We start from the raw sequence: 25133 nt of genomic DNA, 5'->3' as shown, positions 1-25133 counted from the left end.
TGCCCCCCAGTGGAATAGATTTACCACCCTAGCTCAGTTTGGAGGCGGCTTCTGAGTTTCAGTGGTGTGGGCTGGGTCAGTTACCGGCTTGAGATCCCAGAGCCGGACTCACTCCTTCGTGGTGGTGAGTGCCCTGCCAGCCCCTACCTATGGAGTGGGCTGATGCCAAGCTAAGGATGTCTCTGCCCTCCTTTGCCCCTCCAAAAATGAAAGCTGCTGCACTCAGGATTCGCTGCACCCTGCTCTAGCATTGCACGATGCCCAGGCGTCATCCCCAGACAAGAGACGAGACCAAAGGGTGGGAGTCCGGCTGGCCCTGAGGCCAGGGAATATGGTCCGGGGTGTGTTCTCAGTTGGCCTTGTGCACAGACAACACATCTTTGGCCTCAGGAGTGCTCCCTATTTACCGTGAGTCCTGCAGGCCTGGGAGCCGTGTGTAGGAGTCAGAATGGGTCCCCTCCCTGCTGCTCATAGTGAGACTGGCAGCTCCTCTGAGCAGTGGCCGAGTCTTTCCCTCTCTGCCATGAAGCCCCAGTGCAGCAATCAATCACACTCCTGCGCAGCTGTGTGTCATAGGCCCCGCGCTGCTGAACCCTGATGGAGGACCCCCCCCGACAGCGCCAGTGGCAGGCGCCTGTGCCCACCGGAGCAGGAGGGTGGGAGCTCTCGCCCCGCTGTCCCCACCCTGGTCCGAGGGGGGACAGCGTGCAGCGCAGGGACAGCTGCCCCGTGCTTGGTTGGCACAGATTTGTTACAGTACAGTCAGGGTAGCTGGCAGCTTAGGGGAGCACTGCTCATCCTCCTGCCGGCCTGGCCTGAGGGGGCTGCTGGACCCGGGACAGGGAGGCTGGGCTTGGGAACGCAGGGCCCGATCCAGCGCCCAGTACAGTCGGTGAGAGTCTTTCCATTAATGGCAGTGGCGCGTGGCTCAAGCCCTGGAAGAGGAGGGAGGTCTCCCGGCAGAGGGGAAGCCACGTGGCCCCTTGGAGGCCAGGCAGGATCCATTTCATAGCCCCCAGCTTTCGAGTAAGGATCCTGCAGCCCGCAGCTCTGGTCTGTGCTAGGGAAGTGGAGCCAATTTAACCCGCAGCTGCCTTCAGGATGCGCAGCCCATGGAAGCTAATTGCAGGGCAGCCACCCGCATGTCCCCCGCGTGCAGCCAGCGTGCTGCCGACACAGAGCGGGTGAAACAGGCTGGTCGGTTGAGGGTAGCAAAGCCGCCCCTGGCACTTGATGGGCTCCTTTTGCTTTGGCTTCTTCAGGCTGCTGCCCCGTTGCCCGCCGTAGCAGTGCTGCTGCCCCATGGCCCCGGGTGACTTTCCCTCCTTCGTCCTAAGGCCCCCCGGGCTCGGCCCTGAGAGCACGGCTGGAGATGGTGGCTCAAGAGCGCCCCTAGTGGTGATGGCAGGAAAGGGTGCCCGCCCCATCCCAGCGCAGCTGCTACCGTTCTGTGTTCCAGACGGCCTAGGTCTCGGAGGGCGCACGCCCAGCGCAGGCGGATGGGGAGGGGATCCAGGAGGGCAGCGTGTTTACCCAGCGGGGACCCAGCAGGATTTCCCGTCCGCTCGAAGACGGCCTGTTTATTTTGGGAGGGAGAGTCAGACAACGCCATTGTTTTGTTGCTGGGGCTAATGTTATAAATAGCAGGCGGTGGGGGTCCCTCCCGGGCTATTTCAAGCCCCCGCCACACAAAAGTGGAAAGGCTCCAACAGGAAGCTGGAATTGCTCAAATGCCGGCCTTTCCCGCGGGGGTCAGCGCGCGCTGGTTGTTTGGCTCCAATTTGGTTTTTGGGCATTATTTAAACATGACAGACTGAGGAGAGAGCTTCTGTCTGAGAGAGGGGGAGACATCCCAGGATAGCAAAGCTGCATGTCTGCAAATCTGCCGGGAGGGGAGTGGGGTCCACTGGGTGGAGCAGGGAAGCGTGGGAGAGGGGTCAGAGCCCTTGGAGTCTGTTCTGGGCTGGAGGCAGAAATTGTGTCTCGTGGCTAGAGAGGGGCTGCAAGTCAGGACTCCTGAGTTCCCTGCCTGGCTTTGGGATGGGAGTATGAGCTAGTGGTTAGAGCAGGACGCGCTGTAAAGAGACATTGGATTCATGGTGTTGTTCTGATCTCTGGCTCTGACCTTGGGCAAGTCCCTCTCGCTGTCTCCATTTCCTCATGGGAAAAGTGAGATACTATATACCTGCCCCACAGGGGGCTGGGATCTAATTAACGGCTTTGCCTAAAGTGCTTTGCAAGCCCCACAGAAGCACCATCACTGGCTATTTGTGCCCTTCGAAGGCAAGGAGGAGCCAAGGTTAGTCACAAACTTATTTCAGACCTTGCCTCTTGTTAAATCTGTGCACAGGCTGTTTATACGGTGAGCAGCAGGAACCCAGTAAAGCTGCCTGCGCCCACATTTCATCTTTTGAGAAGGTCTCTTCCTTTAACGGGCATTCATTGAGCTGGGCTCCGCTGTTCTCAGGAGCCATAAAATGGCACCTTTTGGCTGGTGATTGGAAGGGCACGTTGCATGCAGCCCCTTGTATCCAGCGCAGACTGCTTTATTGTGCATTACTGCCTCTCGCCTGGGTTTCACCAATTTGATCCGTGTCTAATACATAAATAAATAATCCAGCAGGAGGGTTCACATTAGATGACAACAGGCAGCCATAAAGCACGCTTCCCCTTGCAGGAGTGCTCAGACCTGGACTCGGCATGCCCCCTTATGAGCGCAGTCGCTAGTACAGCTGGGAAACCGGGATTTGGAGGCCGTTGGGGTTTTCTCCTTTATTGTAGCTTCATTGTTTGCTTTAGAGTTTTATTTTATGTTAAATAGGCGCTGTATATTCCTAACAGAGGGGGCAATAAAGTTTCTGAGCTGGAGGAAATTGGCTTAGGAACAGGGACTTAAACAGAGAAATCTGGTTGTGCAGTGAAAATAGAAAGGCAGCATTCTCAGGCCTGGGGCGAGCTGCAAGAGTTTTTCTGAGCTCTCCCCAGTCTGATCCTGCAGGGTTCTGAGCGCCCCCAACTCCCAGGGAAGTCGGAGACACTCAGCACCTCCCGTTATCGGGCCCCCGATAACATCAACCTATGGGGAGACGAACGAACCTATGGGGAGATCTAATCGATTCCTGGTGTGACTCAGTGAACTTCAGCGCGGCGAAGCCAGGATCTGGCCCATGACCTTTCCAGTGGGCTGCCAGCCTTCCTCCTGGAGCGCTGGGGAGCGGCCTGAGCAGAGCTGCTGTCAGGAAGCCAGGCGAGGCATGTGGCCATGGCCGCGGTGCAGCACTCCAGGGAGCGCAGGGTGGGATTCGGTAACGGGGAGCTGCTGCAGAGCAGAAGCGAGCCCCCGCCAGGCTCCCACATGGCACTGAGCTCTCCTTTTATACGTTGTTACTGGACATGTGGGGTGGGTGGGAGGGAGAGGCGTGTGCTCTGAGTCCGGAGCTGGAACAAGCCAGGAGCTCCGGGGGTTCTTCTCCTCTCACCACAGGAAATGAGAAATTCCCATGGCCTTCAGTGGGACTTACTCATCTCTGAGGGGTTGGGGAGAAAGAGAACAGTGCCTTGGGTTGTAAGCCGCTCTGCCACTGCCTCACTGCATGGGCTGGGGGAATGCCCCTCTCCGTACATTGGGGTTAATGATCCTGGCCCACCTCACACAGGGGCTGTCGGGCTTAACAATAGTAATTAGCACTTTATCGTCCGTCCATCTCCAAGTGGCAGAGCAATGGCGTCATTCCACATTTTATAGATGGGGAGACCGAGGCAGAGAACGGGGATAAGGTCCTGCCCTAGGCCACACAGGGATGCAATGGCAGAGCCAGGAATATTTTTTATATTCCCAGAGTGCCTAGGAGCCCGTCGTGTGAGGTGCTGTGCAGAGAGAACAAAGCCGGGCCCTGCATAAGACGAGCTGGATACAGAGAGAGAGACAGATCGGGGAGCACAAGGAAATCGAACCTCGGCTCGGTTCACTGGACCCCACTGCCTCCCGCTGGTGATGACATGTACAACGTGCCTGGCCGAAGATCCTTTAATCTGGAGGGGCGTTCGTACTCTCACTGTGCCTGCTGCCAGGGAGTGAAATTCATTAGAAAATACGCTATGGAATAGTTTGTTCCATTAGCCTGTATTCTGTTAGTCGTGTTCAGATCGTCACGCTGAAATTCAGCCAGCCTGAAGTGGGAGCGTGTCACTCACACTCGCAATTTCCCACCCAGCCCTGTCCCCAGACACCCTGTCTCCGTCAAACAAGGGAATAGGACCTGGAGGCTGTGTCTGACCCGGCTGCGAGGGTTCACGGGAAAAGCTTGGAGCTGCCTCGATAGAGACCAAATGGCAAAGCCTCACCTTCCCTTTTCGCTCCCTTTGGGGTTGCTGTGCCGTGGAGCTGGGTAGGGCGCCCACCACCTCCCTGTTAGCATCTGTGTGTCATGGAGTCTCTCTCAGGTCCACACGCTACCATTAGGCCAGCAGAGAAACGTGGCCGGGGTAATGTCAGCTTCAACCAAGACTGGGCTTACGCAGGCACGAGGGTTAATGCTTTCTCCGCTCCTCTCCCCACAGGCAAAAAGAAAGCAACCTTGTTCGACAGCCAGGCCCCGATCTGCCCCATCTGCCAGGTCCTTCTGCGCCCCGGCGAGCTGCAGGAGCACATGGAGCAGGAGCTGGAGAAACTCACTCAGCTGAACGTCAGGTAAGGGGCTGCCCTTTTTTCCATCCTCTCTCCGCCAGAGCGGCCAGCTCGCCAAAGCTTAAAATCCAGGCGTGGGAGCAGGCGTCTCTCCGGGGCCAGCGGGCCATGGGCACTTTCCAAGCAGGCCCTGCCAGTGATAGCGAGCGAGGTGTGTGTGGTGGGGGGGAGGGGTTGTGGGCATGAAGCTAAATCCAGCAAACTCGTTTTCACCTGGGAGCCCAGGCCCTGGTCCAGCCCCCATCAAACTCAGCAGGATGACAGAGATTTGGAAGCACTCCTTAGGCATAAACTAATGAATAGGTCCATCAATGGCTAGTAGCCAGGATGGGCAGGGATGGTGTCTCTAGCCTCTGTTTGCCAGGAGCTGGGAATGGGCGACGGGGGATGGATCACTCGATGATTCCCTGTTCTGTTCATTCCCTCTGGGGCACCTGGCATGGGCCACTGTCGGCAGACAGGACGCTGGGCTAGATGGACCTTTAGTCTGACCCAGTGTGGCCGTTCTTATGTTCCTCCGGCCCCGCTAAAACCCAGGGACATGGGGCTTCCCACTGCGCTGCAAGCTTTCGGGGGAGCAGGTACTTACGGCTGTCAGCTCGAGGCATCCCTGGTACTTTGCTTCAGCAGGTATGAGGCTCAAGGGGGCAAAACCAAACCCCCCAAGGCAGCAGGCATTTAGCAGAGAGCCTGCTGCCCCAGGCTGCCTTTCAGCTCTCACTGCCTGCTGCTTTCCCCAGCACGGCAAAGTTCCCCTATTTAAAAAAAAATTAATTGCAGTTTAACTGCTAGCAGTTATTTAGGGAATGACTGCAGCCAAGGGTTGGCAGATCCCTGCCCCTGCCTTAATAAAACTCAGCAGCCTTGGAAAAGAGCGTGTTTATTTCAATTATTAATGAATTCCCCGGTCATTAAAAGGTGAGAAAAAGAATCAAACTGCCGACTGGAAGCTAAGTTACATCACCGGGGGATAGGGAAGGGAGTTGGAGGTGGGGGAGTGGCTCAGATTAATTGCCCCATAGCACCTGGTCAGACCACCGCTGAGGTTTGGAGAGAGAAAGAGAGAGAGCCCACTTCAGACTCAGCTGAGTCTGGGATATTTTTCCAGCCAAGCAATGACTGCGATCAGCTGCAGATGAAGGGAGAATGGAGGGAACCTCAGCAAAGACCTCCTGAACTGGGGCTGGATTGAGACCTCCCAGATTCATCACCCAGGTGGCACTCAGCTGGAGTGCAGATCCATGGCTCTTTAAAAGAGAGACAGTGAGAGAGAGGAGGAAAAAAAAAAGGGAACAGCCAATCCATTCATCCCACGCGACACCCAGTCCCCTTGTGTGCGTAATTTATGGTGTAATTTGGGCTGCATCCAACTTAATAAAGGGCCACTGCAAATTAGTGAACAGGTTTAAATGAACAGAAGCAATTAGTGGTCAGAGCAGCCCATCAAGGAAGTTGGGCCAATATCAGAGTGAAACTGAAACTGCAGAGCAGCCTCTGGTTGGTGCAAGGCGGTGATGGGAAGGTGGCGTTTAATGGGAAAGGAAAGGAAACCCTAAATCATAAAGCATGACAAGGGCCATTGTGGGCCAGCTGACAAATGAAAAAGAATGGCATTATTCCTTTAAATAACAGCGGCAGTTAAAGAGCAGACAGCTCTCTCTGGCTCGCCCTCTCTTCCCCGGCCGGCTCTGGTCGGCCCCGTGTGCTGTGAAGAAGAATCAGAGGTCTTTATTAATTATTAAATAACGACTCCCACCATGCCATGACAGATAACAGTCAATCTGTTCTATGGATTCAGGCAAGAGAGGCTAATCTCCAACAAAGCAGCTCATCGCCCTGCCGCTCTCTCCCCGCCTCCTGGCCGCGACCGCCCTAGCCGGGGAGGGAGCCCCCGAAACTCCTGCCAGGGCGGTGAGCAGAAGCGCCGGGGAACGGGACACAAATGTGGCTCCTTACCTGGAATGAACCCCTTGCTCTCCCAGCCATGCAGGGCCTGTTGGCTGTAACAATCCGAGTGGCCGCTCTTCCGCTCCCTGCCCTGGGGGCCTGGCCACAGGAAGAGCCGGGAGCAAGAGAGCAACACATCACCGAGAGGAGAGAGAAACTCATGATGATCTCAAATAATCCAATCAACATACAAATAAAGGAAGGGCTATAAACGTGATGGGGATCGGGGCAGGAGCCCAGCCCACTCCCTGCCAATGCCGAGTCATTATGAAAATGACAGAGCAGCTGTTACTTATCAATCTGATGGGGAGAAACATGCCGAGGGGTTGCTTTCCAGCGGGGCTCAGTTTTTAACAGAGGACACAGCCAGTCATGGTTTGTGTGGTGATGTTTTAATAAACCTGAATCATTTACAGCAACAAAAATAAATGGCCAGCACTTACAGTGAGGCAAGGCAGATCCCCTCAGACCCACTCTGCAGGCATCATCACAGCCTTAGCAAAAAGTGTCCAGGCCAGCCTGCTTCCAGAGGTGGGATACTGGGCTGGAAGGAGCAGTGGTCCGGTCCGGTGGAGCAGACCGTTGGGTCTGGGGCGACCTTGCCTGACACGCTGGGTTTGAGGTTAGACAGCTCCTCAGCAGGAAGTTAGTGACATACGGAGGGAGGGTGGGGACAAAGGAAGGGGAGCAGTGGAAAGAGGAAGCATTCCCAGGGTATTCACAGGAGGGATGGGATGGAGGATGGGCTGAACTGCAGGAAAAGGCTCCTTGCAGGCGAGATCTATGGGGCTGTGGAACCATCTCCACAGGGAGGGGCGGGAGCCCCACCCTTTGGGACCGTTGGAAAGCCACTCTCAGGCAAGGAGGGGCGCGACTGAGCCGGTGTGGTTAGATGCCATCCCAAGGGGCTGGCAACCAGCTGTGAGCGCAGTCACCTGCGTTGAGGGGCTGTGCCTAGAGAAGAGACGAGACCAGGGGTGGGAGAAGCAGCTTTGAGGCCAGTCATTGAAACAGGGCACGTAGTGAAGTGGAATTTACCAGAAGCCTCTTCAAACGTTGCGTGGGTTTGAGCTGAGATGGGCCCAACCTGAAGGGTTCAGCCTTGGATCTGGGTCCAAACCCCTCCTTAAAGTGGCTGGGGCCTGAGAACCGCCCCGCGAGTCCCAGCTCAGCGTTTTGAGGGAGGGAGGGAAGGGAGAGGGCTGCATGCAAATTTCATTTCGGAGCCACTGGCGCTGTTTCAAGAGCCAGCAGCCTCGGAGCCCTTCTCGGCGTTACATATGTAACAGCCTCATTGAACTTGACATGTCAAATTCAGGCCATTTGTGCAAAATCTCCCTTTAATAATACCGTTTCATTTCGCTCAAATGAGACTTGAATGCATGTAAAATGGAAAAGGATATTTAAGCGCTAACATTAGGCAGATGTCTTGCCAGAGGCCGATTGAATATATGAGATTTTGAAGTGCTTAACACGTTTTCGGTGCTCCCTCTTAGAATATGTCACCTGGCTTTCTTCCTCCCCCCCCCTTTTTTTCTTTTTTTTCCCCTCTTTAAGCGAAGGGTATAAATTGAAAGTAAACAAAACTACAAGCCTCAGCGTTATGGGATTAACTCCTTCAGTGCCGGAAAATTCATGCTCTCCCTCTGCAGAGAAATGAAGTAGGAGCTTACCTTTGGGAAGCACCCGTTCCAAGGAGCCAAAGGCCAGTTGTGAAGAATAGGGTTTGGGTGTAGAACCAGTCCCAGAAACTCTTTAGGGGAGGGTCCCTCTGTTCATTTTATCTGTGTGCAGCACCCAGCCCCATGGGGACCCGATCCTTGATTAGGCCTCTCGGCATTCGCACAATAGAAATAATAAATAATAACAGTGCCACATCAGACCTATATGCATGGCACGTATTTGTGCCCCAGGTCCCACTGAGCCTGTACAGATACATGGATCAGGCCCTGCACCTGTCTATCTTGCCCATAGTTATGTATTTATTGACACCAGCTCCAGGGTAGCCAGGAAGCACCAATCAGGTCTATTGTGGAATTCGGCCGGCAGTAATATCCCGAAGCCGGTCTGAGTGTCTCTCGGTGCAGCGTGGGTTGCATCTCCATTTCCTATCCAGGAGGTGGGGGTCGTTTGAGGAATCAAAAGCATCTCCGTAACGTCCAGATTCCCACAATCCCATCCCCTGCATGCAGCCTCGTGCTCCTGCTGATGTCAATGGGAGCTGCGAGCACACACCCAAGGGAAGCACCACGCTCCCCATCCCGTCACATGAAGAGGGCGTGCCTGGTGTGATTGACCGGGAACGTGTGGCCCCAGGAAGGTGGGGAAGGAAGTGGTGTAGGGAAAGGGGTGAATGGCATCCCACTCTTTGACTGCCCTGTGTGAATCTGGGGTCACCAGACAGTGCAGGGCACATTACGGCACACCCTCATCAGGTGCTATTTGCTAAATTTCCCAGCCTCCACCACGCTCCCGTCCACATGGCTCCTGATGGAGCTAACTGGACACTGTGCCCTCAGAATGACGATCAGTTTGTTCTGTGTGCAGCCAGCCCACTGATGTGGTGGCCCCTTATACATAAACTTGCCCCAGGCCCCTTATACATAAACTTGCCCCAATATACATATATGAATGGATATGCCATAGAATGTGTGTCTGGGTGAATATTATTGGTGGAACTGGTCATGACACGCCTATAATTAAGGTTGCCTAACACTTTCCATTATAAGACCCTTCTTTTTAGTTGCTTATAACTTAAACTTAAATCACATGGGCTGAAATTTCCCATGCTGGGTGTCTGTCTCAAACTGAATTTTGGGGGGAAAGTTAAGCTAAAACGGGTCAGCTGTTTCAGAGAATGACATAAAGGAAAAATACATTGTTGTGTCCGAGATAAAATACAAATAAAAACTGAGATGCTCTGGTGCCTCCATGATTTAGAGTAAGCACTTGAAGTTGGTCGAGGGCGGGTGGTGCCAGAGGTGTGGCTTTTGCTGTCTGCATGAAAATATGCCCAAATCTGGCCAAGTTATTAGCCTCTATAAAATTCTCAGTTTGCACATGCTCAGTAAAGACTTGTTAGAGTTCAGCTTCTTAATTCTCCAGAGATTTTATCTGCACTGAGCACGCTCCAGCCCAGGGCTACAGGCACTGAGTAAGACGTGCACTGCAGTTGTTCTTCCCAAACAGCTGTGACACTGGGTCTGAGAACCAGGAGACTGCGGGATGGGCAGGAGCCAGGGTAGATAGAAGTGAATAGGGGAAACAATGTCAGGAGCTGGGAAGGAGAGTGTAAGAGGTAGGCAGGAGAGTATAGGAGCAGAAGTGGATCGGGGAGAACCTGGAGTGATGGGGCAGAAGGGTCTGTAGCCCCTAGAACACTGGAGTGAAACCTAGGATTCCCGAGTCTCAACATTCCTCTGCTGTCACAAATAGCTGGGAAACCCACTGGCAAAGCAGTGTCTCATGGCCCGCTAGTGGCAGGTTCATATAGAAGATAAGAGCCTTCTACTGCTACCAAGTTAGCTCAAGTAGTAGAGGACTGCACCGTGCCCTTTTGCTGACTCAGGTTGGGGAGAGGGGTCAGTGTGGTTCCACATGATGGAATTTCTGGTTTTCCTGTTTGCTTTTTAAAAATTGTAGGAATGTACACTATCTCCACGCACACACACCGGAAAAAAAAACCACCTATGTTAAAAGAACATTAAGATTGCAAAGTGAAGCACACAAAAGCAAGGAAATGCCAGAACTAAGGATGCCCATGTCACCTTAATTTGGCCCCCTTGTGCATCTGCATTATGATAGTCTTTAGTGACCTGATGATTGACTTTGCCACCTTAATGCTCTTGTTCAATCTTATACTTCAGTGCTGTGAGTTCATAGCTGTAAACGGATGTGAACTGTCATTACTAAAATTTGGGAGGCAGCATAGTCTGGGGAATGGGGCAATGCACATTGAGTCTGTACCCCTGGGTTCTGTTCCTTGTTCTGCCACTGATCACCTGGCTGACCTTGGGCAAGTCACTTCTCCCGTCCCATCCTTTGTTTTATTTGTATGTAGCTCTTGGGGGTAGAGACTCTCTCACTATGTGTGCATAGTGCCCGGCTCAGCATTAGCTTTTGACGTCTCTGGTGCAGCACTGTAACCAGCCGTGTCCATCGGGTCTCTCTGTTACCTGGATCCAGGTAATTTCAAGCACTCAGGCATTGCCCTGGTCTAAGGGCTGTATTATGTCTCATGTAGTTTGGTTTGGTTTAACGTGGAGTCTTGCTAATTGTGCTTTAGTCACATTATTTCTGTGTGAGCGGCCTCAGTCAACAGGAGACTCGCTAGATTTCTTATTCAAAGAGCTAGACTGTAGGCTCAGAGGACATACGACTCTTTAGATTTACCATGAAACAGCTGATCATAAGCAGCTCTTAACACCTTGTAGGGGTGCTCAACAGGTGCCTTTAGTTACAGGGATGCGCGTGGAACGCTGGACAAAGAAGGAAACGTAGCTTTCCTAAAGCACCGTTTGCTGCATGAGGCACAGGAATATTTGCCTGGGATAAAAGGTTATGAACAAGGATACAAAGTTACTTAAAGAAGCTACAGTGCTTCTTTCTTTCTTTCTTTCTTTCTTTCTTTCTTGCACTCATCATTGTAGTATTTGTGTGCACAGGAAACAACTATGGAGCAAACACAGTTGATCTTTGTTCAAGCTATTTGAATAAATACGTATTTTAAAATCCCACCGGGCAGCCTCCATTAGCTGCTACCTTCCCTGGTTAACAGGCTCTTGTTATTTGGCTGCTTTGTGGCCCACATAAAGAGAGTGGGGGTGAGGTCTCGGTGTGCACAGCATTCTAGGGGTTAACGAGGGGCCCCATGGAGACAAAGCTGCCTTGCGGAGTTCCCAGTGTGCTGAGAGCCAGCCCAGCACACACGCTCTCCTACGTCCCAGCTGATTGCAAGGCATTTCCCAAAATACAGCTGAGGCTGGCTCCTTCAAGCTAGGTGCAAAGGAAAAATGCTCCCAATGGTTTTCCGGTTGGCAGGAAGCGGAGACCCAACGCTGCTGGGGAGAGGGAAGTGGAGTGGGATGCAGTGGGGCGGCAGGAAGGTCCCTTTCAAAGCAGGGTAGGTGCTCACGGGGGAAGAGCAGCTCATCCCATTGTGCCAGCTTTGATTCATGGTGAGGGAGGGAAAGCCAGACCCAAGGACTTCAGTGGCTTCCGCGCCTACAGAAGCTTTCAGTGAATCCTGCCAGGATTTAAATCTTCCCTCCTCATTCCCCTTAGTATGGGCAATCTTTTCCCTTTCCCGCTCTCTCTCTTTTTTATCTTCCCTCCTTTGGCAGGCAAGCTGGGAGCAGAAACTGCTGCCTCAGCCCCTGGCAGCGGTTCCTCCGCCCTCGCTGATGCCGAGAGGGCTGTCTCCCAGGGCTGCTGTGAAAGAAGGAGATAGCTCCCCATCTCCACACTCTCCAGGAAGCTGGATGGGGCCCTGTCTCCAGTGGGACCAGAACACTGGAGCCTGGGAACATGCTTCAAATATGGCTCAGTCCCATCCTCACGGCCAGCCTCAGTTGTCTTGGGGGGCTGCCGTGTTGTAACTGGGGCCTGCCGCTGGTATGAACATGTAGTGCAGATGGGGCCTACAGCGCGGTGTGACTGCACGGCTCTCACACCCCATCCACCCTGGGTAGGGGAATCCTGCTCCTACAACAGCATTTACACTGGGCTGCTGCGCGCACAGCTCTGATCCCCACGTGCACAGGCCTGGTTTAATTCCAGAGGGAGTTCCTGGACTTTATGTCACCAAAGAAGGCTCCTAGCATGGACCAGGGAGAGACCTGCGTGATGCAAAAATTGACTGGCCGCCCTGCCCCTCCCTTCAGCCGCCCAAAAGAATCAAACCAAGCCGCTGGTCTCCAAGGGGCAAGCGCGGCGCACTCCCAAGCCCCAACAGGATAAATAGAGTGTGTAAAACCCAAATTAGTTCTGTTGGCACATGTCATGTCAGGGTCATGGCGCTCACCTCCGGTCTCCCAGATTTATGCCCAGGGACATAAACACATCAGCCAGCACGCAGGCGCTGCTTCTGCACTCCCCGAGCAGCCAGTGCCTCAGACTTACCAGGCTTTGAATGAGTGAGATTAGAGACATTTATGAGTGAGTTTTTTTTTTACAAAGCTCCATTGAAATACATAGTAAATCTGTCCCCTTAAAAGCAGTGAGACATGTGAACATAGCTCGGGGGGGGGGGGGGCACGAAACTGAATGAGTGTCACAGAGAGAGAACTAGACATCGAAACCTGTCCTTATCTCTCCCTTGTGTGCTAACTTTTCTTCTTTCTTTCTTTCTTTCTTTCTTTCTTTCTTTCTTTCTTTCTTTCTTTCTTTCTTTCTTTCTTTCTTTCTTTCCAGGCTCTTTCCCTCTTTTTTCATCTTATTTTTCCCCCATTGGCTTGTTTCTTTCATCGCTTCTTCCCTTTCTCCCCTTCTTCCCCCTGCCCCTCCCTTCCGCCATATCAAGGCGACATCTCCAAGCCAAGTATTTTTCATTTCGCCTGTGGCCCTTGCTGACACGGTGGATATGCACAGCAAGTTAAATTCCCGCCTGATCAATAAAACAGAAGCAGTGTGTCCGACCGGTCGATATTTTTTTATCTGTCTTCAGCCCAGTCCTGCTGATGACAGCCCCCGGCGCTTCAGCAAAGACACTCAAGGGCATCGGGCTTTGGCAACACAGCTCTTTTTTTTTTTATTTAAATTAAAAAAAAATCCAGATGCCGACAAAAAAAAAAAGTTCATGGAGTTTGGCCTTTGCTTAATAACATTTTTATGATTTATCTTAATTTTTAATTGAAAAAAATTTGCGAATTAATTGATTTCTGGGACTTGCCAATTAACATTGTAATTGGGTGCATGATAAATTTCGAAGGAGCATCATTTTTCTCCCTCTCCCTCTTGTCAGCGAGAAGGGGATTCGCGAGGGCAGATGCTTCCTATCCAATCCCCCCCACCAGGTATGGCAGCTCCCTCCCCCCGTCCCCTGCTACTGTATCTTAAAGAAGGAACAAGAAAGCTAATAAAGTCATGTTATTAGAGTCTCAACAGCAGTGACCTCGCAAGGCATAAATCCACGCCTGGGAGATCCTGGGGACAGGTACTATTAAGTGCCTCACGGTACTTTCTGCCAGGCAGCCGAGGACACCCTCCCCATCTCCTGATTGATCTTCGCAGAAGCTTGCCCCGCAGCCTGTGTAAGGCAGCTCGGCTAAGACCATGGTCAGCCAGGTGCAGAGTTTGGAGCCAAGCAGCTGACACCGCCAGCCGGGCCGGGGGAACTTGCTGAAACTTCCCCTAGCAAAAGGGCTTGAAATTTAGGGCCATATCCTGCCGGGTGCTCAGCTCTCAGTGGGGTCGGTGGGAGTGGAAGCTGCTGGCTCAGGATCTGGCCCTCACTCAGGGCTCTCGTGGACTGTGACTGGCACCTCCTTGGCTTCCACGTCAGAACCCTAGAGTTCAAAATGGAGGTGGGGTGGGGAGAGATCTCTTCGTGCCCCCCTGGGCCGTCGCTGCAGGCAAGGCAGGGCTGTTCCCCTCAGGCAGTTCCCAAGGCCTACATCCAGTCTAGCTGTAAATGTCTCAGCCCTGGGCTGCTGCTGTTTCTGGGTCCCAGAGAGTCCCTACAAGTCCAGACTCACAACCAAGGGACGAGGGAGGGACGCCTTGAACTGCGCCCATCGGCGGTCTCACCCCTTGGTTCCCTTAGACAGCACCTAGGAACTCCCTGGAGCCAGTAGAGCCCTGTGTGTTTGCGGGGCAGCAGGCTTCACCGTCAGAGGCATCCGAGTTGATCTGCTGTCCGTGCTTCCCTCCTGCCCGGTCGTCAGTGGAACAGACCTCAAAGGGACAGACGGGTTTCCAGCGTGAGCTCGGCATGTAGCTGCTGAGGTGTTGTGGAAGGGCTGGCACCGTCCCTGTGCCAAAGGAAAGACACCAACAGCCTCACTCCGTCCCCGTCACACACACATTTTCTGGCGTGCTCACAACCCCTCATACATCCATACACAGACACACCCCCTGGGACCGCCACACACATCCACACTCAGATGGACCCCCAGTTGGTCCTGTGGTCACACGCTCCCACATACGTGCTCACATGGAGTCACGTGTACATGGAAACACACATGTCCACCCCCTGACACATGCACTCAAGCTGTCACCCAAGGGCTCTCTCTCTCTCTCACACACAGACACACTCACACACACACACACACATCCACGCAAGCCTGGCCTACACGTTAAATGGAGGTCAACAAATCCACACCGATCTAGCTACGCTGACCTAACCCTGGGGGTAGATGCAGCCAAATCGACGAAAGAAGGCTACCGTTGACATAGCTACCATCGCTCGGTGTTCCTACGGTAACGGAAAAGCCCCTCCATCTCTGTGGGCTGTGTCTGGACTGTGGGCAACAGCAGCATCACTGCAGCTCTGTAGCGATGCTGTTGTGGCCCCCGAGCGTAGGCATGGCCTCACAGTCACTCGTGCTCGCCCTTACACCCACACGTGCACATCCCACATACCCGCCTGCACGCTCCTGCATCCCCTTTCACGTGTTCACATGCTGTCCTACGCTGAGACGGGCTTACACGTCCGCCCGTGCTCGCTGTCTCTCCTGCTCGCTCAGTCCTGGGCACACGCATGAGTTCTCTGTCCCCACCTCTGCTCAGATCCCATAGAACAGGACAGGTCCCCAGTGAGGCTATTTGCTGTCCTCTTGCTGCATTGTGGAGGGAGGGCCACATCCATGCTGCTTGCTTTGCCCTGCGGCTTTACAGCGCTGACCTTAGTGAGCCAGAGGGCAGGATCTTTGCTGAGCCCCGGCTTTGTCTGGTGGCTAGTTCCCAAGCCCTGCAGTGGATTGTCTGCCTGTTTGTTGGGATCTGCCCTGTGAGGAATCAGCCCAGGCATGGGAGCACACCGATACCCTCAAAGCCCAGTTATGTTTGCATGAAGCGATTCTGTGCTGTTTGCAAGGCAGTGAACGGAAACCTCTGCAAAAAGTTGTGAGGAACTGGTTGGCGTCTATGGGCACCACCACCCTCTAGTGTATGGAATCAGAATTGCTTGACTGGGTGTCATATACCCTACTCTACAAAACACTAGTGGAGATCCTCATCCCCTTTTAAATCAAATGGCAGGGGCCTGAGCTTTTGGAGCAGTAGAATCTGAGTTCTTTCCCTGCTGCCTTAGAGAAACTCCAAGCGACCCTGGCATGCAGCCTAGTGATAACTGTGGTGTCCTCCCAGTAGGTGGTGATGTATTAATTTAGATGGAATAAATGGGCCAAAGGTGTTAACATAACCCAGTCACTGTCCAATATTAAACCATGTTGAATAAGGTATACAGAGACCTGAACCTGCCTAGCACCATGGCAAACACATCATTAAAAATCCTTTTAACCTTGTATTAAAACACAGAAAAGAAGGAAAATCAGTTAAAGCCTTTGAAAGGTAAAGCATTAAATAAGCATTTCATTTTAACACCTTCCCTTGTTCCCTTTCCTTTTATCTGGTGTTTAGAAGGCAAACCCCCCTCTTGTTTGGCAGTTGCTTAGTTGGTATCAAAACTGGTAATAACCGTCATCCCAGCTGGGGCTTGGGAGTCAGCTGAAGCCAGCGGGGACGGTGACGTCATCTGGGTCTCTCTCTCTCCAGCCCGTTCTGGTCAGGACACCTTATGGACAAGGGTGACAAAGGCCCGGGTTCCCAGGAGACGGTGGGCTGGCTCTCTCCAGTGGCTTCTGGCTGTTCTTCCTGCCTGTTCCTGGTTTTGTTCTTTCTTTTGCCACAAGATCTCTTTCTCATAGCCAACATACTCATTTTGGCTCATTAACTTCTGGCTCCACATCCCCTGTTTTTAACAAGTGTAATTTCAACACAGTCCTTGGATCATCCCAGGAGGCCTTTTCCCTGTAGACCAACACAATGTTTCTGTCTCCCTTCTGCACCGTTTCTCATCAGCGTTTGTGTCAGGGTTCCTTCCCCACTCTGAACTCTAGGGTACGGATGTGGGGACCCGCATGAAAGACCCCCCTAAGCTTATTCTTACCAGTTTAGGTTAAAAACATCCCCAAGGTACAAACATTGCCTTGTCCTTGAACCGTATGCTGCCACCACCAAGCGTGTTAAACAAAGAACAGGGAAAGAGCCCACTTGGAGACGTCTTCCGCCAAAATATCCCCCCAAGCCCTACACACCCCCTTTCCTGGGGAGGCTTGAGAATAATATCCTAACTAATTGGTTACAAAATCATCAAAGACCCAAACCCCTGGATCTTGGAACAATGGGAAAATCAGTCAGGTTCTTAAAAGAAAGATTTTATTTAAAACAAAGAAAGGTAAAAATCACCTCTGTAAAATCAGGATGGAAAATACTTTACGGGGTGTTCAGATTCAAAACACAGAGGATCCCCCTCTGGGCAAAACCTTAAAGTTTCAGAAAACAGGAATAAACCGCACTCTTAACACAGGGAAAATTCACATAAAACAAGAGATAAACTAACCCGCCTTGCCTGGCTTACCTAGACTGGTTGCAATATTGGAGACTTGGATTGGGATGGGTTGGAGAAGATGGCTTCTCAGTCCCAAGAGAGAACAACCCCGTAAACAAAGAGCACAAACAAAAGCCCTCCCCCCCCGCAAAGGTTTGAAAGTATCTTGTCCCCTCATTGGTCCTTTGGGTCAGGTGCCAGCCAGGTTAGCTGAGCTTCTTAACCCTTTCCAGGTAACAGGATGTTGCCTCTGGCCTGGAGGGATTTTATAGCACTGTGTACGGAGAGGTGGTTACCCTTCCCGTTGTATTTATGACAGTTTGTTATGAGAAGTCACTGTGACGTCCTGTGAACTTTTATGTCCTTTCTGCAGTTGCGCTCACAGGTTGGGTTTGTTTGTCTGGGCCTGTTGTCACAGCAGCAGCCACAAGCTGGCTCCAAGAGCCCCTCGCCAGCAGTATCCCCACGTCAGCTCTCGCTCTGGTGGGGCTGAACTTCAGAGACTTGCTCCTCCTGGATCAGAATGAGGGGGTTGAGGTTGACTGATCTGGCCTTTGCCAATCCCAGCTCTTGCTGTGATTCATCAGAGAGAAAGAAAGTCTCCAGCTGCAAAATCCAGATTCAGCTCTGGATTTCAGCCTCCAGAATTCAAAGGTGTCTGGATTCGGGACTTTGGCTCAGGCCCATGTCTAGATCTCCAGTTGCCTGGGGAACCTGCCATTTGCGTTAGCCAGCCTTTTCCTTAACAGCTTGGTTCAGACTGGATTTAATCTAGACCCTCAGTGTGTGAACTAGGGGGCCAGCCAGGAAGTGAGAACTTCTCAGTGATGCCAAACCAGGGTGCAGGGAGATCTGGGGCCCATGTTTCTGGAGAGCAGGAAAAGCAAGGATGATGTGTGTGCTTTTGTGCTGGCCGGCTGCACCAAGGGCCCCAATCCTGCAAAGACTTATGCATGGGAGTGATCCCGTTGAGCCCCGCGGGGCGGCTTGTGTACTTACAGCTGAGCACGGGCGTGCGTCTTCCCAGGGTCTGAGCCCTCGGAAGCAGATAGCCAGCTGCCCAGACTGACATCACTGCCCTCGCCCCCCTGGGCCAGCGAGACAGACGCCCACATTGCGCCCCGGCCTTGTTTTCTGCCACCTGGGGAAAGGCTCAGGGCAGGAGAGGAGGCTGTTTGTGGTGCTGCTGATGCTGTGGATTTATCCTCCTCCAACCCCCTCTGATTTGTGCCCCTGCCCCTCACCGCAGCCGATTAACCCTGGAACGAGAGAAAGAGAAGAGAGTCGTCCCCACGCTGTCAGAGGGTGGCAGCCGTAACGGGCCTGGACACTTGATCCATGTTTTCTCCAGTGCAGAGAGGAGGATGAGAAATGCAGCTCTCTGGCCCAGAGAAAGACGCCCGATTCCTCTCCGCCCCTGACAAACTCCAGGACCCCAGGGGAGGCAGGCTGGCTCCCAGCTTTACTCTTGCTAAGGATGAAGCTGTTCCCACTGACCTGCAAACACCTTGTTGGGGGTCAGTGGGGAATTTTTGCAGTAGTGGCTCTCTTCTGAAATCCATTTCCTCGTTAAATTAGCCACGGTGTTCAAAACTTTTGGTGCCTAAAGTAAGTCTCCCAAATTCGTGGGATGGTCTTGTTGTTCAGGCCCTGGTCTGGGCCTTCAGAGAACTGGGATTGATGCCTGGCTCTGCCACAGTTTCCCTGTGTGACCCTGGGCAAGTCCCTTAATGTTTCAGTGCCTTGGTTCTGCACCTGCAAAATGGGGCTAGTACTTCCCTACCTCACAAGATAAAGCCATTAATGGGGTGGGGGGCTCCGATACTCTGGTGACAGGGGACCATGTATGTACTAGATAGACGATCCTATCACGCATTCAGATAATCTGGTTCTGTGTGTGAGAGGGGGAAATGGAAGGAACACCTAGAAAAAACAGAGCCAGGGAATAAATCTTGGATCCATTTGTCCCCCTAAGCAGTGTACAGCTGATATTGGAGCCTTTTTCTGCATTAGTACCACTAACTGGGGAGAATTATCCACTCCTTACCCCAGCAGTAACAAAGAGCCCCCAAGATCAATCTCACATCCTACTTTTCCCTCCGACTTTTATCTTCCCTTTATGGGGGTTTTTTCTGTAGCCTCCTTTTTTGCCTAGGTTTTAAGCAGCATGTGTGACAAACACAAAGCTAGGACTGAGAGGAAAATAAAGCCCTGTAGTGGAGAGAACCCCTGTCCCAAAGCTCCACTCCACCATTCAGCCCCTATTAAAACCAGGGCGCGCTCAGGGAGGAGGTTCCCTGCAGAGCCGCTGCCCTGTTTAACTGAGTTTGCGAGACACCCAGAGCTAGGGAGACAACACAGGTTACCTTTTACACTGGGCTCACCAGCCGATGCACACAGGCAGCCGTGAACGCTTGGCTTGCAAGTTCTTGGTGGGTGTCGCAGTCCCAGGGCCGCGGGTGTGAGGTTACGGAGAGACGGCAGGATTTGAGTGGGGTCGGGTGACTCGTGGGCAGGGTTTCATGCAGTCAGGATGATGCCATAATCCTGCCGGGGTATCATTTATTTTGGGGAGCAGGGAGAAGGATTTCAGTCCCCGCGGGCCAGGTTTTCAAGCGTGACGCAAGCCAGGGGCACACGCCGGGGCTGAGTGCGTGTGAAAATCTAGCCATAAGGGGCACAGTGGTCACTGCTGAGTGGTGAGGACTTCGGACTTTCCAGACCTGACTGTAGGCACTGAGCCTTTGGGAATCTGGCCCCGCATATCAGGTGTTAGGCAAGCTTTTCACTGGAGTTTGGAGCGGGTGATGTTGACAGTCATGGGCCAGTCACTCAGCTGATGTACTGCAGCTCCTTTAAAGTCTTTTGGAGCTATGATAACTGACCCCAGCTGAAGATCTGGCCCTATGAAGTTTTTTAAAAACCCTAATTTCTCTATTTAGGTTTTAAATGACGCCGCCATGTATTTAAACTGACATTAAAAAAATTCAATTCACTTTGCATTTCTCCCAGCTTGGGCAATGCAAACTGAGTGGCCCGTTTTGTTTTGGGTTCTGACAAATTTCATATTTGGGTGCTTCTGCCCCAGGGCTGAGGTGTTTGTGTTGCAAATCCTGCTGCCGGGGACTGTTCATTTGCTTTAAAAATCAATTGTTTGCATTGGAACTTTTTTTAAAGGAAATAGTTCACATTTATAGTTAAAGTTTATTTTCACAAAATCTAATTTGGGAGCCAAATGCAAGCTGGCAGGGTCTCTTTCCAGCCACAGCCCTGATGAGAATTATTTTACGGAATGGTTTCATAGGAGAAGAATAACAGGTATGTGGCAATCAGCAGTTGTCAGCCGCATCCTCACTCATCTCCTTAAATACCTTCTCATTGAAGTTTTGTATTAAGAGATAAACACAAACAATCTTAACTGCCCAAGCGCAAGGAACTTCTTCCATCAAAGTGATTATTTATAATTATTTGCACAGTGGTAGTGCCCCAGGGCTCCAGACCCATTGTACTAAGGACTAATGATCTCAAACCTTGCCATGATAGCGTTCTTCACAACCATCTATGTTTAACCTGCTTTTTGGGTGTACTTCATGATCTCACTTGAATACACTTTACTGAGAGTCAGTTGATGTTTGCGAAGCATTTAAAGATTTTTAGATGGCAGCATGGGCTAGTGGTTAGAGCAGAACACTTTGTATTACACTAGAAGGCAACCAAGATCAGGGTTCCATTGTGCTAGGCACTGTATAATGAGAGATATCCCTGTCCCAAAGAACTGACACTCTAAATAGACAGAGAAAGGAACATTGTCCCCATTTTACAGATGGAGGATTGAGGGAGACAGAGATTAGATGATTTGCCCAAGCTCACTCAGAAAGATGAGAATTGAACCCCCCACCCCAAGTCCTAGCCTAGTATCTTAGCCACAAGCCCCCAACCTTCTTAAGCCCATTGATTAGATTTAATTATCAACCCATATCTGTTTTTAAGGCCCATAACCAAACTGCCGGTCCATCCTCCCGAGCTGAAGCCAAAGTGTTGAGCAAACAGTTCTCTCCATAAAGGTCCTTAAGTGGTGCTCTCTGAGTCAGCTACGGGTGGAGCCCTGCAGCTTGGCACTTCGACACTGCTTCCCAAGGAAAGCTGCCCACAATGCTCAAACTTGGGTCTCTCAAAGGGACACTGTGAACTTGACCCTCTTCCCCCCACCCCCTTCTGTCTGGAAACATGGTACCTGCTAAAGTGACAAGTTGCACCAGAAAAAGGGACTTAGGCTGAAAAAAGTGAGCAAAAGCAGATCTCTCTCTATTTTGTCAGTTATTGGAAGGCTTGGAATTTTTATGGGTAAATGTCAGGAAATGTTGGTTTCACCACACACACAAACTGACTAAAAATATTTCCATTGATAATAATAGAAATTTACAGCTAGGCAAAGTAAGACAAATGCTGCTTGAGAACTTATTACAGTTTGATTGAAAGTTGTTTACTTTGTATATTTTGCCATATGGTATTGACAATTTGTGCTTTAATGGCTATAAAGCTCTAACTTTTCGAATCTCAACATCTACTATCATTTAATAATTGTCTGACCTCCTCCCATATCATTTCCTGCAATTATGAAAATTTAAATAAATAAACATTAAAAAATGTTTAAAAATAAACATTGATAGTATCCGGCCACACTGGGTCAGACCAATGGTCCATCTAGCCCAGTATCCTGTTTTCCAAGAGTGGCCAGTGTCAGATGCTTCAGAGGGAAAGAACAGAACAGGGAATCACCCAGTGATCCATCCCTTGTCATCCAGTTCCAGCTTCTGGCAGTCAATGGCTAGGGAAACCCAGAGCATGGGGCTGCATCCCTGACCATCTTGAAGTCCATGGAAGCTTGAGGGGATCAGCACTTTTGAAAATGATGCCACATTTATCTAGGTGCCTAACTATAGGTATGTCTAATTTTAGGGACCCAGGTGTGAACAATTTTGTCCTAAGCCCACTGTCCCCATGCTCATCTTCCATGGGCTGGAATCATAGGAACATAGGTCATAGGACTCAAAGGGGCCCTCTGGGTCATGGAATCCAATCTCCTGCTATTGCAGGCAGCCTGGCCATAGCTTTCCCCTGCACTTGGGTCACCACAATGTGCCCCAGAGATGCTTTGTCAGAAACACATGCCACATCAGCATACACGTTTTCATCCTGCCAGATTCCTAGAGCGGCATCTTCTTCATTTCCATTGCACTAGAATTGTCATCTCGGGGAATCAGGAGGTGTCGCATTGTCTGTTGGCAGCTGGAGGACAGCAACTCCCTGAGATGACATCCCCTGTTTTTTGTACGCAGAGTGTTCCTTGGAAGGAAAAATTGCAAAGGTTACTATACGTGACAGTGAATGTGGCGCTGGCTCTGGACCGACGCCCCTGGGACTCACTGCAGGGAATGCAGTGTTGGATGTGGATAACCACCCCTTGGACTTCTGGGCAGTTTAGAATGTGGTGCCGGGGCTGCACGTAGCCCCATGGTCTTCTGGGTAACAGAGCAGCAGCCCTGGGGACTTCAGGGCATTGTTTAATATTAACTGGGGATTTTTCTCAGGAAGTCAGAGCCTGGTTTGAAAAGGCTCCTGCCCATCCATGCCTTATCGCCTGTTTCTTTAACTTTTGCTGAAAGGGAATGCTGCTCTTAACAGCTGGTGTGAAGTAATAAATGGAGGGGGTAGAAATCTCCAGAGAGCTGATATGGGTTCCTGGCAGCATGTGGGTATCCGGCCACCTGACTCCCATTAACACTAATATGGGTGATGCAGCTGAATGCCTTCACAGTGATCTCAGGGCATAGTCACCCTGATGGGGTCTTAGCTCCAGGGATAACAGCCGTCTGAGTCAGTGACGTTCCATCCTGGAGTCTGAGACCATCGTAACCCAACACATACATACACAAACACACACACACACTGTCTCTATACCACGCAATGTGTACAGGTGCATATCCCCTAAAAATGGCTTAACATAGAAGCATCCATTTATCTGATCAAAATGAAAAATTAGGGTCTCCCCTGAATCCCTGGGCAGCAGTGGAGTGTCCCCGCCCCCATATGCCCTTTCTCTCCTCCTTCATAATTTTTGTGTGTAAAAGAAAAAGAAGTTGTTTTGTTGTAATGAACTAGATAAACAATTCCCCAAATAGATTAAAACTAACTGTAACTTATAAAAACGGGTAGTAATTATATTTTATTAGCTAGCAAAACACCATTTTTTTATTTCAAAGGATAATTCTGTGTAAATCACCTTAATTAGAAGTGTCAGAGGAGCCTGTGAATATCGTACTTAGTAACTAATTTCCTATGTACAGGTTATAATTTAAAACACATGGATCACTCGCCGAGTGGAAATAAGCTAGCCATGAAATAATGTGGGGAGTGTCGGGGTTATTACTATGTAAATGTGTAATCATTTCAGACCACTGCAGACTTGCTTAGTGATTAAAGAGAATTCCGAGGTCTCCAAAGATTGTGCTCTCCACAAGAGCCTAGAGCGAAAAACTTTAAAAGGCACCGAAAAGTGTTTGAACTTTAAAGGTCTTGATTTCCCTTTTACCATTTTTAATTTGTCTGCGGTGTTTATGGAATGGAAGGTTTCTCTTTGCTGATGGCCTTTCGATTCTCAGTCCATTGCCAGCTTCTCTTAACAGTTCACTGCCTGGAAGCGCCCAGCCTCCCGCAAAGGAGGACAGCAGCACAGAGTGCTGCAAAGCCTTTATGGTAGATTATTATTTAGAGGAGCAAAGGAACTGCCAAACTAAATCAAACCCAAGGTCCATCTGCTCTGGTAGGCGGCCTCCAACAGAGGCCAGCACAGGGTGCTTCAGGAGAGAGTACAAGAAACCCCACAGCAGGCACATTTGCAACAATCTGTTCCAGAAAAAGTTTTTTCCTAAACCCCAAGAGTTGGAGATTGGCTTACGCCCTGAAGCATGAGAGTTTATGTCCATTCCAAATCTCTCTCTCGCTCCCTCCCTTTATTTTTTCTTTTTAATTTTTAATATTAAAAGGCGTAATGCAACAGGACTAAATGTGGCCCAAAACGAAGGGTTTCACTTTGAAAAATTACAAAAACTAAGAATAATAGAAACCTTTCCATGAAATTTAAAGCCAAATCCAGCAAAAATGTAACAAGCCCCCAGTTATCTTTAGGGTTTGAATGTTGGACTTGCAGCTTGCACGGGTTTGAGCCAAAGCCCGGTGAAGTCCATGAAAGACTGTCCAGTGACTTCAGTGGCCTCTGGGTCAACTGCGTCGAGGGCTGAGCAATTATCAGCCGTAGGCTGTTATCCTTTGTGGACTGTCTACGAGAGGGGCACATGCAACACACTGAGCCAGTGGTTACAGAAACAACTGTTTAAAACAAAGATTTATTCCTCCTTCCGCACCCCCATTCAGTAGTGTTTGCAACTCAAAGCTGCAGCCTTGGAGCAGGGGAACCAGCAAATGAAACTGACTAGAAAAAGTGTGAAACTAACTAATCTTCTTTCCTTGTGAAAGGTGGAAGGCTTTGAAAGAGCCAAACAAGGGTATCATAGGTGAAAAATAAATGAGAGTCTCAGTGTTGCTTTTAAGTTGAATCATTTCAAGCACCATTAACAACAGAGGGAATGAAACTTGTTTTTTTAAATATAATATTTTGCCTAAAAGGGGAAGAAGTTGTTCACACGTGGCAGAAAGATTTAAATAAAAAGATAACACTGAAAAGCAGGAATCAAGCCAATTGCATAATATGTAGGGCCAGATTCAGAGCTGTGGTGAATGGGTGTGACTCCGCTAAAGCCAGTGCAATTGTATCTGCTTGCACTGGATTGGAATTTGCCCTCAATCATAGAATATCAGAGTTGGAAGGGACCTCAGAAGGTCATCTAGTCCAACTCCTTATCAAAGCAGGGCCAATCTCTAATTTTTGCC

At 50.8% G+C, this 25133-nt stretch overlaps 1 protein-coding gene and 1 long non-coding RNA gene across 5 annotated transcripts in view; one reads left to right on the top strand and one right to left on the bottom strand.

Annotated features, from left to right (window-relative positions):
• Positions 1-25133, top strand: part of RNF220 (ring finger protein 220) — a 329460-nt gene that overhangs the window by 203532 nt on the left and 100795 nt on the right. For all 4 annotated transcript variants that reach the window (XM_074961894.1, XM_074961895.1, XM_074961896.1 and 1 more), the window contains one exon: positions 4561-4690. In XM_074961894.1, coding sequence (XP_074817995.1) covers positions 4561-4690 — 130 coding nt within the window. The remainder of the gene's footprint in view (positions 1-4560; positions 4691-25133) is intronic.
• On the bottom strand, positions 17358-19822 carry LOC141992994 (uncharacterized). Its single transcript, XR_012640719.1, has 3 exons — positions 19550-19822; positions 18183-18442; positions 17358-17696 (listed from the first exon to the last, which is right to left on the bottom strand). It is a non-coding gene; the product is annotated as an uncharacterized LOC141992994 (long non-coding RNA).

Source organism: Natator depressus, chromosome 8 (assembly GCF_965152275.1).
Source record: "Natator depressus isolate rNatDep1 chromosome 8, rNatDep2.hap1, whole genome shotgun sequence".
Taxonomy (NCBI): Eukaryota; Metazoa; Chordata; order Testudines; family Cheloniidae; genus Natator; species Natator depressus.
Note: the sequence above shows the minus strand (reverse complement) of the source record. Positions and strands in the feature narration are given on the sequence as shown.